The sequence below is a fragment of the Scyliorhinus torazame genome, chromosome 10, assembly GCF_047496885.1.
Source record: "Scyliorhinus torazame isolate Kashiwa2021f chromosome 10, sScyTor2.1, whole genome shotgun sequence".
Lineage (NCBI taxonomy): Eukaryota > Metazoa > Chordata > Chondrichthyes > Carcharhiniformes > Scyliorhinidae > Scyliorhinus > Scyliorhinus torazame.
In genome coordinates, this window is record NC_092716.1 from 242,599,388 (window position 1) to 242,617,659 (window position 18,272).

The following is an 18,272-nucleotide window of genomic DNA, read 5'->3' on the forward strand; positions in this document are numbered from 1 at the left end:
ACTGGAACCCTCCAATTTTTTGACACTGCCATACTGTGACCCTTCATTCAGTTGATGGCAGAGCTAATAGCTGTAGCTTGAACTCTTTCCCAACACGTGCTCTTTCAGACTCTTACTTTTTCTCTTTCTCTTTCTCCATTTTTGTTCTTTTTTTACCTCCACCACTGGAGGTGGGCAGAGGTAATCTTTTCACCCTGTTTATTGTTTGTTTCTCTGTAAACAATATATCTTGTAAACTAATGGACAGATTTCAATGAAAGAGTAGAGACCGACAAAAAACGGATTCATTTTTGACGAAGTTGTGGATCCTGGAATTTCTTTTTTTAAAACATAAATTTAGAGTACCCAATTCATTTTTTCCAATTAAGGGGCAATTTAGCGTGGCCAATTCACCTGGCCTGTACATCTGTGGGGGCGAAACCCATGCAAACACGGAGAGAATGTGCAAACTCCACACGGACAGTGACCCAGAACCAGGATCGAACCTGGGACCTCGGTGCCGTGAGGTGGCAGTGCTACCCACTGCGCCACCGTGCTGGCATCTGGAATTTCTTAAAGGATCTGCTAAGGTTAGAATCATAGAATCCCTACAGTGTAGAAGGAGGTCATTCGACCCATTGCGTCTGCACCGACCCTCTGAAAGAGCACTCCATCCAAGCCGATTCCCCCGCCCCACCCCAATAGCCCCTTAACCTAAACTACACATCTTTGGACACTAAGGGGCAATTGATTATGGCCAATCCACCTAACCTGCATATCTTTGGACTGCGGGAGGAAACCGCATTGGGACACTGGGTGTATGAGAAGAGATCTAGGAGACCATAAGACATAGGAGTGGAAGTAAGGCCATTCGGCCCATCGAGTCCACTCCACCATTCAATCATGGCTGATTTCAACTCCATTTGCCCGCTCTCTCTCCATAGCCCTTTATTCCTCGAGAAATCAAGAATTTATCAACTTCTGTCTTAAAGACACTCAACGTCCCAGCCTCCACCGCCCTCTGTGGCAATGAATTCCACAGACCCACCACTCTCTGGCTGAAGAAAGTTCTCCTCATCTCTGTTCTAAAGTGACTCCCTTTTATTCTAAGGCTGTGCCCCCGGGTCCTAGTCTCCCCTGTTAATGGAAACAACTTCCCTACATCCACCCTATCTAAGCCATTCATTATCTCGTAAGTTTCTATTAGATCTCCCCTCAACCTCCTAAACTCCAATGAATATAATCCCAGGATCCTCAGACGTTCATCGTATGTTAGGCCTACCATTCCTGGGATCATCCGTGTGAATCTCCGCTGGACCCGCAGACAGAACAAAGTCAATAAATTCTCTCAGTAAAGAAAAGTTCTGTGTCTTGGTTTTGACTTCTTCACCCATCGGCTTGGATTCTATTAATGCCCAGCTAATTATTTAACTATTTAACATTTCTCCAACATAATAGCCATTTATTCAAGATATTTGATCTCCGTCTTCCTCACCACATGACATTGTTTTCTCTTGTCAATAAAAATGAAATCCTACACATTGCTTGAAAGAAACTACACACATATTGTTTTTGAAAGGCCACTATTTAACTTAAACGCATTGCTCCAGTTAGAAGCCTTTCTCCTACTATACAAGTGTCTGCATCAGAAATATCTTTCAGGTAAATATTTAATCACCTCTGAAGACTTATGGGGGTATGCAGCTGGTGTCTCAGTGGTGTAGGCACCACAATACAAGGAACATCATGACAAAATATGCAAAGCATAATAGAGGGTACCAAGTCTAAGCTGGTGTTGAGTGAAATGATATGATCATTCAGTGAAGAACATACAAATTCCGCAGACAACTACCCAAGGCTGTAATTGAATCCGGGTCGCTGGCGCTGTGAGGCAGCTGTGCTAACTACTGTACCACCGTGACACCCACAGGTAGGAGATGGGACAAAGTGACCTTTTTAAAGAAAATTGTAGGTTGTTTGATTTAGAATGTTGTTGATTATTTTGGAATGTTGTGGGTTGTCTTAGCTGTTGTGGTGCAATTTGACGAAGCTGTCAAAATGTGAGCAGAGCTTTCAGAGCAGGTTGTTGTGTTTGTGGATTGGCCTGAAGCCTTCTCATTGCGATGGAAACTCTTGATAAAATGTTTTTAGTACAGCTTTGCCTTTACAGAGCATCAACCAGGCAGGGAAAAGACGCTATGAAGAGCTACTTAATTGTAATAACATTTGTGTTACCACAGTGTGGCTAAGATACACGCTCTACTGAGTGCCCTCTTTGCTTGCTTCCTTTCCTATTTGGCTTTTCCCTTTTTCGATTACTTCCTGTCTCTTCCAACATTATTTTACATATTTTCTCTTTCTCTCTCTCTCTTTCTTTCCTCCTTCCTTCTCTGAAAAATCCTTCTGAATATCTATTTCTCCAACAGGCTCCTTCCTCCCAGTCCCTGAACAGTCAATTCTCCTTTCTCTGCCTCTTTCTCCCCCAGTGCCACCACTCCCCTTTTGAAGCATCTCTTGAGATGCTTTGCCATATTGAAAACATTTTCTAAGTGCATTTTGCTGCTGGTTGTGAGACAAATTGTTGAAGAAATTCTATATAGATAAGTGCAAGTCTAGTCAATAAAGCAAACAATGATTATTTATATTGCAAATTGGTAGAATGTCAGTTTGAGATTAGGCCGCAGCTTAAATGCTGCTCTCAACGGTAATAATAATAATCTTTATTAGAGTCACTATCAGGCTTACATTAACACTGCAATGAAGTTACTGTGAAAATCCACTAGTCGCCACATTCCAGCGCCTATTCGGATACAATGAGGGAGAATTCAGAACGTCCAATTCACCTAACGAGGATGTCTTTCAGGACTTGTGTGAGGAAACACCTCCCGGAAGAAACCCACGCAGACACGGGGGGAACGTGCAGACTCCGCACAGACGGTGACCCAAGCGGGAAGCGAACCTGGGACCCTGGTGCTGTGAAGCAACAGTGCTAACATGCCGCCCAGAACAGAATTAAACCCTTTCGGTTTTAGAGAGGAACTGCGCGTGTGCTGGGGTATTTTAAAAACGACAGATAATTACACTTCCAAATTCCAAATTGTGTGTTAACCAGTTTTTGTACCTTGTTTTTTTAAAGATTTGTTTTGCAATAAGTCAATCATTCTGAGTTTATTGAAAGACGCCTGGTTAAAGTCTCCTCTGTTCTGGGTCTAACTAGCAAGGGTAAACAATTGGCCATTTTGGTGAGTGAATTAAGCATTTACACTAATGTTGTGACCTGTGGAGTAATGGGGCTAGGCAGACTGCATACCCCACCCATCAGAATCGTAACATATTTGACTTTACTCTCATTTAACCACTTCAGTATTTATGTTATTAAACTCTGTAATTCGTGAGCAACCTACCCCGTTTTGTTAGTCCAGGTTGAATGTTGGTATTTCCATAATTTGCTGGTGACCATGAAGTAAACTGCCATTGGACTGCTTGCGTGTCAGATACATAACTCCCCACACCTTTGCTAGATAACCATTGTTGAAGCATTTTTTTAAAAATCAACCATTGGTAACTGTTGCAGAGAAAAGTACAGCTATTCGACCTTAGTGTACTTCATTCTTCCACTCATGGGCTGGTTTAGCACAGTGGGCTAAATAGCTGGCTTGTAAAGCAGACCAAGGCCAGCAGTGCGGGTTCAATTCCCGTACCAGCTTCCCCTATCAGGCGCCGTAATGTGGCGACTAGGTGCTTTTCACAGTAACTTCATTTGAAGCTTACTTGTGACAATAAGTGATTTTCATATCAATGTTTTTCATATGAGAAACCAGACGAAGACTCTTGGAGTAAAGGATCCAGTTTATTTACAAGCCATAACGAGGGCTCTCGGCGTTTCAATGAAGACATCAAAAAGCCCAGATTTAATAAGAATACAGAGTTATACTTCAAGATTCGATTACAAGAAATTAGCATCTGCCAATTACTTGTTACCAGTTATCTGTGTCCAATTAGGACTATTGATTAAGATTACATCATGCATATTGTATGAGAATAATTAACCAATCACATCACATGCTTAATTAAACTATCCAATCATCACAAAGGCAAGTATGTTGGTTTGTAGTCAGTGATATTGGTGGGGTGTAGCCATCAATCCTTCCTCCTCTGCTGTTTAATGGCTCTTGTCGAGGCACGGATGCTGTCTATCAGCCCTCCCTGCTTGTTATCAGCAGACACACTGGCGTCATCCCAATGGTACCCTGTTACACATTGTTGAGTAGACCTTGAATTCTAACATATGCAGTTTCTCTGCCCGGCTTCTCAGAGGCAAATTGTGTCTTTGTAATGCCTGTCATAATTGACAACTCCCACAGTCCGAACTAAAGAATTTAACTTCCCTGGTAAAATGGAACTGGAGATATTAAACAGGTTCTGATATCTAAAGATGCCCAAATTGCCCTCCAACAACTTAAACTACACCAAAGGCCAGGGTGTTGCTTGAATGGCATATCCTCAGCATCAACCAATCGTGTTGATGTAATAGGATATCTGCATAAAATCAAAGACGCAGATTAAATTGATTCACATAATTTCATTGTCTATATTTATAACTCATTCCGGAAACTTTAATAGTTCCAAGCATCAAACTTGCATGCTCATTACAATGCTGCTTTAAAAACAATCTGAAAAACCTATAGTTTCTTTTGGAAATGACTGCCTGTGGTTAGTAGTGGTGCTACTGAAAATTGCGTGGGAGGCATTACATAACCAAGAAAATCTAACTTGTGCTGCTGAAGGTTACCATAGCAACTGCATTAAAGTACTGGTATAAAGTATATGTATTAGGCATATTTGAATAGCTTTCCTGTAGGAATGAAAATAAAAATATATACCTTCCCATGGACAACTCAATAACAGTAATCTGCCTCAGACCTTAAGTATTACATTGTAGACGGTATTTGTTTAGCTTTGCAATGAAATGGTTGGAGGGCTAGCTTAGGGAATATTTGCCATTTAGATGTGTCAAAATTTTGTATTCACAACACAGTTGTTTTACAGGGGAACATGACATGCAAATCTTCATTATTATTGCTTGGATGAGTTTTTTAAAAACTCCTCACCACATGATTTGAGTGACTCTTATCAGATAGGTTCAAATAAATTGTCCACCCTGAGTTCCACTATGGGAAAAGTAAGCACATGGCACTGACTTATTGTGCAGGATTTCCGATGTTGAAGGGGTTTGGGAGGGTGGGGGGGGGAGGCTGGGGCCAACTGCAGACCATTCTCAGATGTACTTCTGACAGGACAAGCCCTTGTATTGACTGGTTCCTCTCCCCTGGGTAATGTAAAGTTAATTTTGCTGGTGAGCCATGTGCAAATGGCATTTAAGTCTTTGAATGTTCGACCCACATTGTCTTTTGGGGACAATGTTACAGCAGCTTTTTTCTCAGGGTGGCAGGGAGAGAGAAAGAGTTATGTCAGAGGCCACAGTGCGAAACAGTACCATACAAACCCCGATTTGTTTTTTTTTAAATGCAAAGTCTAATTTCAATGATACATGAGTCTCTAAGCTGTTTGTTCAGCAATGGGTACAGGTGCAGTTTAGGCGTGGCCATGCTAAATTGCCCCTTAATGTCCAAAAGCATATTGGGTGGGACTACTGGGTTACGGGGATAGGGTAGGTACGTTACTCTTTCCAAGGGTCGGTGCAGACCCGATAGGCCGAATGGTCTGCTTCTGCACTGTAGATATTCTATTAGCATTTATGATGCAAAGATGTAACTTCTTTTGACTGGCAATCCTTTGAAAGAGAACTTCCTTCTCTCATTCTAATGTGATAGTAAGTTGTTTGCCTTGTATGGTACATATTCCAGAATCAGGTAATGATTTTGCCGCAATGTCATTCTTCATTTAAATCGGTGATGGACAACCTCAGCTAGTGAGTGGCCTCCTTCATCTCAATGGGCCACAGGTTTGAAATCGGGCATGTGCTCTAACGATGACCCCATGAATAAGATTGAATGCATTTGATACATATCAAATATTTCATGAGTTATAGAAAATGCTAAATCATTCATATATTAATAGAACTGTCATCAAATTCAAATGGGAAAACAAAATAAATATTTGCGCTTATGTAGGTAAATTGCAATTTACCTTGCTTATCGAAGCGAGTACCAGCTACAAGTAAATGTTACACATTTCTTAATTACATAGATATGTGTGTGTTTTAGGCATTTATTTTATATTTATTTATTTTTATTTCCCTTGATTTACCTTGACTAACAAATCCTACTGCCCTCGATAATCTTTATTACTGCTGTTATAAAAACTTCATTCTTAAGAAAATCTTACAGTTACAAATAAATTGTACCAATATTGAAAGATAAATGAGAAAAGGGCGGCATGTGGTGCAGTGGTTAGCACTGGGTCTGCGGCGCTGAGGACCCGGGATCGAATCCCGGCCCTGGGTCACTGTCCGAATGGAGTTTGCAAATTCTCCCCATGTCTGTGTGGGTCTCACCCCCACAACCCAAAGATGTGCAGGGTAGGTGGATTGGCCGCGCTAAATTGCCCCTTAATTGGTAAAAAAAAATAATTGGGTACTCTAAATTTATTTTAAAACAGAAAAATGAGAAAAACAAGTAAAATATTCAGCAACCAATCATTCCAACTTCATCGTTGTTTCTCACTCTCATTTATTTCACGGGCTCCACTCGCGACCTCCTTCTTTCTCACGACCTTTTATCTCCCGGCTTCATTCTCACACTCGCAAACTCCACTCTCTAAACAAAATGTTTTGCAGGCCCCAGTCAAAATGATTTAAATGATTCTCCATTTTAGTTATGTATTTATATTGTCCACATCTCAAGCAAACACACCTCTTTTCCCACAGTGTAAAGATAATCTGTCTCTCAGTTTCTCACTGATTGAAAGAACTTGGGCTGGATTCTCCGATTGTGGGGCTATGTCCCCACGCCAGCGTGGGAATGGTGGTGTTTTACGCCAGAAAAACTGGCGCAAAACGGGCACCGACTCCCGGTTTTGCTGGGGGCTAGCAGGACGGCAGCGTAGAGCACCCGGCTCTAGCTTTTGGCCAACTATACCAAAATTCGGCAGGAGCTGGGGAATGTGGATTGGGAGCAGCTGTTTGAAGGTAAATCCACATTTGATATGTGGGAGGCTTTTAAAGAGAGATTGATTAGATTGATTGATGTGTAAATGAGGGATAGAAATGGCAAGATTAGGGAACCATGGATGACAGGTGAAATTGTGAGACTAGCCAAGAGGAAAAAGGAAGCATTCATAAGGTCGAGGCGACTGAAGACAGACAAAGCTTTGGAAGAATATTGGGAATGTAGGACCAATCTGAATCAAGGTCAAGTCGGCATAAGGAGGGCGGATGTGTTGGGTATTTTAAAAGGCATTAAGGTGGACAAGTCCCCAGGTCCGGATGGGATCTATCCCAGGTTACTGAGGGAAGTGAGAGAGGAAATAGCTGGGGCCTTAACAGATATCTTTGCAGCATCCTTGAATACGGTGAGGTACCGGAGGGCTGGAGAATTGCTAAAGTTGTCCCCTTGTTTAAGAAGGGTAGCAGGGATAGTCCAGGTAATTATAGACCGGTGAGCCTGACCTCAGTGGTAGGGAAGCTGCTGGAGAAGATACTGAGGAATAGGATCTATTCCCATTTGGAAGAAAATGGGCTTATCAGTGATAGGCAACATGGTTTTGTGCAGGGAAGGCCATGTCTTACCAACTTAATAGAATTCTTAGGGCTGTAGATGTCATATACATGGACTTCAGTAAGGTGTTTGATAAGGTTCCCCATGGTAGGCTGATGGAGAAAGTGAAGTCTCATGGGGTCCAGGGTGTCCTAGCTAGATGGATAAAGAACTGGCTGGGCAACAGGAGACAGAGAGTAGTAGTGGAAGAGAGTTTCTCAAAATGGAGAACTGTGACCAGTGGTGTTCCACAGGGATCCGTGCTGGGACCGCTGTTGTTTGCGATATACATAAATGATCTGGAGGAAGGTATAGGTGCTCTGATTAGCAAGTTTGCCGATTACTCTAAGATTGGTGGAGGAGCAGATAGTGAAGGGGACTGTCAGGGAATAGAGCAGAATATAGATAGATTGGAGAGTTGGGTGGAGAAATGGCAAATGGAGTTCAATCCGGGCAAATGCGAGGTGATGCATTTTGGAAGATCCAATTCAAGAGCGAACTATACGATAAATGAAAAATCCCTGGGAAAATTGATGTACTGAGAGATCTGGGTGTTTAGGTCCATTGTACCCTGAAGGTGGCTGCGCAGTTCGATAGAGTGGTCAAGAAGGCATACGGCATGCTTTCCTTCATCGGAAGGGGTATTGAGTACAAGAGTCGGCAGGTCATGTTACAGTTGTATCAGACTTTGGTTCGGCCACATTTGGAATATTGCATACAGTTCTGGTTGCCACATTACCAAAAGGATGTGGATGCTTTGGAGAAGGTGCAGAGGAGGTTCACCAGTATGTTGCCTGGTATGGAGGACGCTATCTATGAAGAGGGGTTGAGTAGATTAGGATTATTTTCATTAGAAAGACGGAGTTTGAGGGTGGACCTCATTGAGGTCTACAAAATCATGAGAGGTATAGACAGAGTGGATAGCAAGAAGCTTTTTCCCCAGAGTGGGGGACTCAATTACTAGGGGTCACAAGTCCAAGGAGAGAGGGGAAAAGTTTCAGGGAGATATACGTGGAAAGTTCTTTAAGCAGAGGGTGTGAGTGCCTCGAACACCTTGCCGGCGAAGGTGGTAGAGGAGGTCACGATAGCGTCATTTAAGATGTACCTAGACAGATACATGAATGGGCAGGGAGCAGAGGGATACAGATCCTTAGAAAATAGGCGACAGTTTTAGATAGAGGATCTGGATTGGTACAGGCTTGGAGGGACGAAGGGCCTGTTCCTGTGCTGTAATTTGTCTTTGTTCTTTGATACGTCCTGGAGAATTGCCGGATCCGTGGCCGCGCACGCGCTGGGCGACGGCTGCGCCATGCTACATGGCGGCCGCCGCTCATGGACCCGGCCCGCAAAATAGTCCCCCCCTTTCTGCAGGCTCGTGCGCCCGGGACCAATTCCCCACAGTGCCCCCAGCCCCGAATAATGTCTCTTTCCCCCCCCCCCCCCCATCCGCGGATCAGCCCTCCCCCGACTGGCGGCGCTGGGCTGAGTCCGCAGCCGTCACGCCGAGTTTGCGACGGGTGAGACCATGCGAGACCCACGCCGTTGGGAACTCGGCTGGTCGGGGTGGTGGATCATCGGGGGCGGGCCTCAGGTAATGTCCTGAGGCCGTCGATACGTGGTACTGGGGGCGGATCATCGCGAAAGCGGCGCCCGATTTCGCCGGAAGCTTGGATTCTCTGGCTGGTCGCCGAACACGATTTTGGCGTTGGCGACTAGAGAATCCAGCCCCTTGCTTTAAAAGTGGCACCTCTGACAATGTAGCACTCCTCAGTAATTCGCATTAAGTCATGTGAATTTGAACCCACAATCTTTTAACTTGTGGCTTACAATGGAGCAAATGTTTTACTTAACCATTTATGGAAATTAAGGCATTGATACATCGCAGCGTAAGTTGTAAGTTACAGTTGAGGATTGCTGTTCAGAAAAATCCACTGCTCTTCTGGTTTAAAATGACAGTCTCTTGTAATGCATGAGCCACTGCTTATAGTATTTGATGCATCTGATTGTATAGCAGGTCATCATCCCCATCGAAGAGAATCATTGGGAGAGACAATTGATCGCATCGTGTCACTTCCGGCAGAATCGCACGACACAGTCTTAACTCAAACAAAAACAGAAAATTCTGGACAATCACAGCAGATCTGACAGCATCAGTGGAGAGAGAAGGAAGCTAACATTTAGAGTCTGGATGACCCTTTGTCAAAGAAGAAAGTCATCCAGACTCGAAACGTTAGCTCTCTTCTCCACAGATGCTGTCAGATCTGCTGTGATTGTCTAACATTTTTGTTACTGTTTCAGATTCCTGCATCCGCAGTAATTTGCTTTTACAATTTTCACTCAATTCTCCCTGGGGCAGGCAGGGCTGTGCGTAGCTATCTGCATGGTCCAGACAGCATTCTTGAGCGATACCATTGAAGAATACCAACACTGCCTTTCGCCAGGGAATAGGGGGAAGTCTGTGTCGCCATGCGAGCAAATTTCGACCCCATTATCTTAACTAGTTCTGGATGGAAGAGGTCTGTGTTCACGAGGCAAACAGATCACCGTTTTAGTTTTCAACAAATTGAGCAGCATTTAACAGGCAAACCAGAATAAACCGAAATGACGACTTGAGCGCCTTCCACTCTGACCCCCTCTGATTCTCAAACTCAGTCCCCAATTTGTCTGCATTTTGCTGCATTGTAGCCTCCAAACTTTTCCAGTGGTTGGGAGTAGAGTTATTAACCCTCCAGGATTGTCCTGGAGTCTTTAATAATGAACGGTTGACCTCCTGGACACTGCCTCAAGCAATCTAGAAGAAAGATCACAGAAAAGTGATGATTCTTTTTTCATTTTCTCTGGGCAGTTTTATTTATTAATTCTAAAAATGTTGGAGACGGGGAGCGAGAGGTGAAGGCTTTCGGACAGTGGTTGGCCGTGAGAGCCATTTGATAAAATCTCTGGGAATATGTCCAACCTGAATTTCTATTCATGAGTTGTTGTGGTATGCTTAAATTGTTTCATCACCTCTCTTTTCGTCCACACAGGAAGAGAAAGGAGATTATACGTATGCAGAAAGAATTCGCATCCCACTCAACCACGGGTGTTTGTTAGTAATGGAAGGGGAAACTCAGAAGGATTGGCAGGTGAGAAACATACTAAGAGTCTCTAAGCAATAGACCAGATGTTCCAGTACAGAATACTCCTCAAATAAAAATGGTTTCTCCGCCAGGTAGCCTCAGCATTTGCAAGCACAAGGACCCACGGCTGGTACTGTGCGGTTGCACTTTCCTGCAGGGGGATAGAAAAAGAAAGATTTGCATTTTGATAGTGCCCTACGTGACCTTTGGATGTCTCAAAGCACTTTAAATCACACAGGGTCGCTTTTGTAGGACACCGTGCGGCCAATTTGTGCACAGTAGGAACCCATAAATGGCACCTTGGGGAAGAAAAGTGTGAATAGGACTGGCATTCCTGATGCATCCCAGGCAACCTTAATTTATCTCACATTAATTTACTATGAATTTGCAAAACATTGTAATTAGCTGTAATGGGCAGTGGCTGTAAGGGGCGGCACGGTGGCACAGTGGCTAGCACTGCTGCCTCACAGTGCCAGGGACACTGGTACAATCCCACTTTGGGTGACTGTGTGGGGTTTGCATGTTCTCCCCGTGTCTGCGTAGGTTTCCTCCGGATGCTCTGGTTTCCTCCCACGGTCCAAAGGTGTGCAGGTTAGGTGAACTGGCCATGCTAAGTGTCCAATAATGTGAAGCTTAGGGGGGTTAGGGAAATAGGGTGGGGGAGTGGGGCCTAGATGAGGTGCTCTTTCAGAGGGTTGGTGCGGACTCAACGGCCTACAAGATGCACTGCAGCAATTCACCAAGGCTCCTTCGGTAGCACATTCCAAACCCGCGGCTACTACCACCTATAAGGACAAGGCATCAGCTGCACGGGAATATCACCACCTGCATGTTCCCCTCCTAGCCACACACCATCCTGACTTGGAACTATCTCGCCGTTCCTTTACGGTTGCATCAAGATACTGGAACTCCCTCTCTAACAGCACAGTGGGTGTACCTACACCATAGGGACTGCAACGGTTCAAGAAGGTGGCTCGCCACCCCCTTCTCTTTTTTAAAATAAATTTAGAGTACCCAATTAGTTTTTTTCCAATTAAGGGGCAATTTAGCGTGACCAATCCACCTACCCTGCACATCTTTGGGTTGTGGGGGTGAAACCCATGTAAACACAGGGAGAATGTGAAAACTCCACACAGACAGTGACCCAGAGCCGGGATCGAACCTGGGACCTCGGCGATGTGAGCAGCAGGGCTAACCCACTGTGCCACCGTGCTGCCCCGGCCACCCCCTTCTCAATTGCAATTAGGCATGGGCAACTAATGCTGGCCCAGCGAGCAACGCCCACATTCCACAAAATAAGAAGACGAGGAAACTGAGTGAGTAATTCACCCTGCCTCTTTGCCCAGGTTTTGTTTCAACGTCTGCAATCACATTTTGCTCTATTTATTCACAGCTGTGAATACATTCTGTGCTCCAACAACAGAAGAATTATGGTACATTTGGTTTGATTTTGTACATATTAATTGTCTTATCTGCAGAGTTAAGTCTTTATGAAGCATGTTATTTATTTGAGTGAACCACAAAGGTATTCTCTGAACGTAAAGCTGAACAAACCTTCGAGAACAGCGGTTAAGGTGCTTCATTGCTATTATTGCATCAATGGACTCGGGTACCTAAAAATCTGCTGCCCCAATTATGTGTGTGTATGAAATCTACATGGTCAGTTCTTAGCTAAGATACTGTCTGGAATGTCCCATTTCAAAATCTGTGACTATGTAAAAGCAACTCAAATCTACCTTGTTTTTGCCAGTCTTAGACTGAAAACTGTGAAATCCCACACTAATTATTAATCCTCACAATTAAACAACAGCTTGCGTTTATATCAGGGTTGCCATGTAATCACAATTATCCCCCGTGATTAATGCAGTAAATCTTCTTTCGATTAATATTTTCTGCACATTAAGTGCAGAGGTTGTGCATCAAAAATCTTGGGGCTGCCTTCAACCTTCAGTACGACTCATCATAAGCTTCTGGGCATGTGTGATACTTACCTTCTGCGTATGTGTGCTGTTGCCAGGGAGACAGCAGAGTGTGAGTACAGCAGTCTTTGTCAGTGGTGCTCATCATCGATCCTGAGCCTCTCCTCCATCAGCCTTGGGGCCCCATCAGGCCTGTTGTTCCAAAGATCCCCAGTTTGGGCTTGCTGAGTAGAGTTCTGCTGCAATTAGAACCAATATGAAATGAGATTTTTAATTTTAATCACAAAATTTATCACAGTTAATTTTTAATTGCTCGACAATCAGAACTTATACAGCACCTTTAAATTATCCGAATGCACTCCACAGAGTAATCAGACAAAAATTGTAAACAAACTAAAGAAGAGGGATGACTAAATGTTTGGTTAAGGAGATAGTTTAAAAGGAGGGTCTTAAAGGAGGAGAAAAAGGCAAAGCATAAGGGAAGGAATTCCTGAGCTTAGGCCTTCACTGACTAACGGCAAAGCCTCCATTTTATGGTAAGGCAAAGCTAACAAGTGTGAGGGAGTATTGAATAATTGAGGCCTAATTTGGCACAAATGCATTGGCTGAACAGTCTCCTTTGGTGCTCTACTAATCTATTCTATCTTCAACAAGACCACTCCTTGATCTCCAATGACATTACCATTGCTGCATCCCACACTATCGATATCCTGGGAGTCATCATTGACTAGAAAGCTGACTGGGCCAGCCACATAAATATGAATACTGTGGCTACTAAAGCAAGTCAGAGGCTGGGGCATTGCCTGGATGAGTGCAGCTCCAGCAACAATTAAGATGTTCAACATGATCCTGGACAAAGCCATCCCACTCACCACCTAAACATTCACTCCCTCACTTGTGTGATGTGGTTACACTGTGTACCGGTACAAGATGCTGTGCAACAACTCACCAAGGCATCTTCAACAGCACCTCCCAAACTTGTGACCTTTACTGCCTTAGAAGCACAAGGGCAGCAGGCATGTGGGAAGAAAACCACCTGCAATTCCCCCTCCAAGTTACCCACCATTCTGACGTAAAAATATATCGCCATCCCTTCATTGCTGCCCAGTTAAATTCCTGGAGCTCCCTCCCTAACAGGTCTGCAGGAGTATCTATATCACATGGTCTGCAGAAATTAAATAAGGTAGCCCACCACCACCTTCTCGAGGGCAATTAATGATGTGCAATTATCCCTAACCTAGCCAGTGACATTCACATCCTGTGAACAAGTGATGAAAAAGATGGAATTGGAGGAAGCTCTGAAGGAATCACAGCCGTGGATGAGCAGGACAAAATGAGGGTTAACTTACACAGAGCAGAGTTTTTGATTATCTGATGTTAATGGAGGCCAGTGGAGAGTATTGGAATGTTCAAGTCTGGAGGACACAAAGGCGTTGATGAGGGTGATGCAAGCCACTGCTGGAAGGCACCAATAGAAATAGGCAGCCTTCGTGATGGAGGAGGATATGGGATTGGAAGCTAAGTTTGGAGTCAAATAGGACAGTAAGGTTGTGAGCAGTTGATTTCCATATGAGTCTGGGCCTGACAATGGGATGAGTGATGAGGGTGCAAGGATTATGTCAAGTCCAAAGACCCCATAACTTTTGTCATGATCCTTGATCAAACCCCAACCTTTTGGTAAGATTCATCTAGGGACCAATACATTTTGTTTAAAGTAAACAAAGTTTGAAGTTCAAGACACTTGCTAATAGAATAATGCCTCAGGATTCCACAGGCTTTGGACAAACAAAAATAAACTTTGGAATACAAGGTCGGAAAGACAAAACACTTTATAATCTCTATCTTATACTCTAATATTCAGGTTAATATGAAGGACATATGAACTAATGGCAAACTGTGGTCAAACACATCATACTACACAATAACTGGCAGATGTGATCAAGACAAAGTCTCACTAAAACTCTTTCTCTCTCTTGAAGGATTCCAATCTTCACCTTCAAAGATCTTGCCTTGGCATTCTCTCCAAAAGTCTTTCCAACTCAAACAGCATCATCACCTCGCAGGGTTTCAATCTTGTCTCCTGAGATTCCGTTCCCCCAGATTCCTGAGCATTGCACCAACTCACAAGCACAACTGAAGGTTTCTTTAGTTTCTTCACAAATATTCCTGTACCAGCCTCCCCGAACAGGCGCCGGAATGTGGCGACTAGGGGCTTTTCACAGTAACTTCATTGAAGCCTACTTGTGACAATAAGCGATTTTCATTTCATTTCATTTAAAATATTGCTGAACATCATAAACTTCCAACAAAGTTCCAACAGTTTGTCAGTTTTGGTTTTTGATTCTGAATTCAACCAACTGTTCTGATCTATAAGCTTTTGTTTTTCTGTGACTGACACTCAAATGCTCTCATTCATTCTTATTTTGCATTAACAAGCTCATCTTTCATGTGTGAAAGCTGGTTCTCTACCCTAATCAGATTCCTTCAATTGCTCATTATTGGCAATAAGCTTCTTTTGTTTGTGTCAAAAGGTAGTTTTGGGGCGGGATTCTCTTGCAACTGGCCGGATGGCCCGACGCCAAGAGCGGCGCGAACCACTCCGGCGTCAGGCCGACCGGAAGGTGCGGAATCCTCCGCACTTCTGGGGGCTAGGCCACCGGAGGGGCTGGCGCCACGTCAACCTGCGGCAAATGCGAGTTGCCGCAAAATGCGTAACCGCCACTGTGGTTCCGCGCATGCGCAGACCGGCCGGCGAGTTCCTGCGCATGCGCAAGGGGGTTCTTCTCCGCGACGGGCATGGCGGCGCCCTACAGAGGCCGGTGCAGAAGGAAAGAGTGCCCCCACGGCACAGGCCCGCCGGCAGATCGGTGGGCCCCGATCCCGGGCCAGGCCACCAACGAGGAACTGCCATTGAAACGGTACTGTTCATCGAAGTAAAGTCGGACCTGGGAAGAGAAGAGCTGATGAGGTTGGCGATAGAAAAGCCACAGATATGAAGCAATCATAAGGTTTGGTATCTTTAGTTCCAGCTTTTGAAACAATAATATTGTGTTGGGGACGGAGTACCCGGGTTTTGTGTAGAAGTTTGGATGCATGTTTCAATTCCCCCCCCCTAATGTGACGGGGGGGATGGGATCCAATGTAGGAAGTGGGAGGGAGGTAAGACGGGGCCAGAAACAAAAAGCAGTAAGGGAGCAAGTGTAACGCAGAGAAGCCAGAGTCAAAAATCAGAAAGGGCCACAGTACAGGGTGAGGAGAGTGTGAAAAGGGAGGTGGTCAATGCAGGATTGAGGGTGTTGTACCTAAATGCGCACAGTATACGAAACAAGGTAAATGAGCTTGTTGCGCACATTGAAATTGGCCGGTACGATATTGTGGGCATCACAGAGACATGGCTGCAAGGGGATCAGGGCTGGGATCTAAATATCCAAGGATATATGGCTTATCGAAAGGACAGGAAGATGGGCAAAGGGGGCGGAGTTGCATTGTTAGTAAGGAATGAAGTTAAATCGATAGCAAGGAGTGATATAGGATCAGAAGGCATAGAATCTCTGTGGGTAGTGTTGAGGAATCTCAAAGGTAAAAAGACCCTGATGGGAGTTATGTGCAGGCCCTCTAGCAGTTGTCAGGATGTGGGGCAGAAAATAGATCAGGAGATGGAAAGGCATGCAAGATGGGCAGCACGGTAGCATTGTGGATAGCACAATTGCTTCACAGCACCAGGGTCCCAGGTTCGATTCCTGCTTGGGTCACTGTCTGTGCGGAGTCTGCACATCCTCCCCGTGTGTGCGTGGGTTTCCTCCGGGTGCTCCGGTTTCCTCCCACAGTCCAAAGATGTGCAGGTTAGGTGGATTGGCCATGATAAATTGCCCTTAGTGTCCAAAATTGCCCTTAGTGTTGGGTGAGGTTACTGGGTTATGGGGATAGGGTGGAGGTGTTGACCTTGGGTAGGGTGCTCTTTCCAAGAGCCAGTGCAGACTCGATGGGCCGAATGGCCTCCTTCTGCACTGTAAATTCTATGAAAGGCAATATTACAATAATCATGGGGGACTTCAATATGCAGGTGGACTGGGAAAATCAGGTTGGTAGTGGATCCCAAGAAATTGAATTTGTGGAATGTCTAAGAGATGTTTTTTTGGAGCAGCTTGTGACAGAGCTTACGAGGGAACAGGCAATTCTGGATTTGGTGATGTGTAATGAGGCAGCCTTGATTAGGGAACTTAAGGTGAAGGAACCCTTAGGGAGCAGTGACCACAATATGATAGAATTTACCCTGCAGTTTGAGAGGGAGAAGCTGCAATCAGATGTAACGGTATTACAATAAAATAAGGATAACTACAAAGACATGAGGGAGGGGCTGGCCAGAGTTGATTGGAGAAGGAGCCTAGCAGGGAAGACAGTGGAACAGCAATGGCAGGAGTTTTGGGGGGTTATTAGGGAGGCTCAACAGAAATTCATCCCAAGGAGGAAACATGCTAAGGGCAGGACAAGGCATCCATGGCTGACGAGGGATGTCAAGGACAGCATAAAGGCTAAGGAAAAAGCATACAAAGTGGCAAGGATTAGTGGGAAACCAGAGGATTGGGAAGCCTTTAAAAGCGAGCAGAGGACAACTAAAAAAGCAATAAGGGGGGAGAAGATGAAGTACGAATGCAAGCTAGCTAGTAATATAAAGGAAGATAGGAAGAGATTTTTTCAATATATAAAAGGTAAGAGAGAGGCAAAAATAGACATTGGACCACTAGAAAATGTGGCTGGAGAAGTAATAATAAGAAACCAAGAAATGACAGACGAACTGAATAGTTACTTTGCATCAGTCTTCACGGTGGAAGGCATCAGTGGGATGCCAGAGCTCCAGGAGAACCAGGGGGCAGAGGTGAGTGCAGTGACCATTACTAAGGAGAAGGTTCGAGGGAAACTGAAAGGTCTGAAGGTGGATAAGTCACCTGGACCGGATGGATGACACCCCAGTGTCCTAAAAGAGATAGCTGAGGAAATTGTGGAGGCATTAGTGATGATCTTTCAGTAATCACTGGAGGCAGGAAGGGTCCCAGAGGACTGGAAGGTGGCTAATGTAACACCACTGTTTAAGAAGGGAGGGAGGCAGAAGACGGGAAATTATAGGCCGGTTAGCCTGACTTCGGTCATTGGTAAGATTTTAGAGTCTGTTATCAAAGATGAGATCGCGAAACACTTGGAAGTGCATGGTAAAATAGGACTCAGTCAGCACGGCTTTGTCAAAGGAAGGTCGTGTCTGACAAATCTGTTAGAGTTCTTTGAGGAGGTAACAAGCAAGTTAGACAAAGGAGAATCAGTGGATGTGATTTATTTAGATTTCCAGAAGGCCTTTGACAAGGTGCCGCATAGGAGACTGTTAAATAAGTTGAAAGCCCATGGTGTTAAGGATAAGATCCTGGCATGGATAGAGGATTGGCTGACTGGCAGAAGGCAAAGAGTGGGGATAAAGGGGTCTTTTTCAGGATGGCAGCCGGTGACTAGTGGTGTACCTCAGGGGTCTGTGTTGGGACCACAACGTT

The 18,272-nt window shown here is 44.6% G+C and overlaps 1 protein-coding gene across 3 annotated transcripts in view; it reads left to right on the plus strand.

Moving 5' to 3' along the window:
- The window catches only part of alkbh3 (alkB homolog 3, alpha-ketoglutarate dependent dioxygenase), an 86,161-nt gene that overhangs the window by 57,661 nt on the left and 10,228 nt on the right, over window positions 1-18,272 (plus strand). For all 3 annotated transcript variants that reach the window (XM_072466619.1, XM_072466621.1, XM_072466620.1), the window contains exon 9: window positions 10,724-10,822. In XM_072466619.1, coding sequence (XP_072322720.1) covers window positions 10,724-10,822 — 99 coding nt within the window. The remainder of the gene's footprint in view (window positions 1-10,723; window positions 10,823-18,272) is intronic.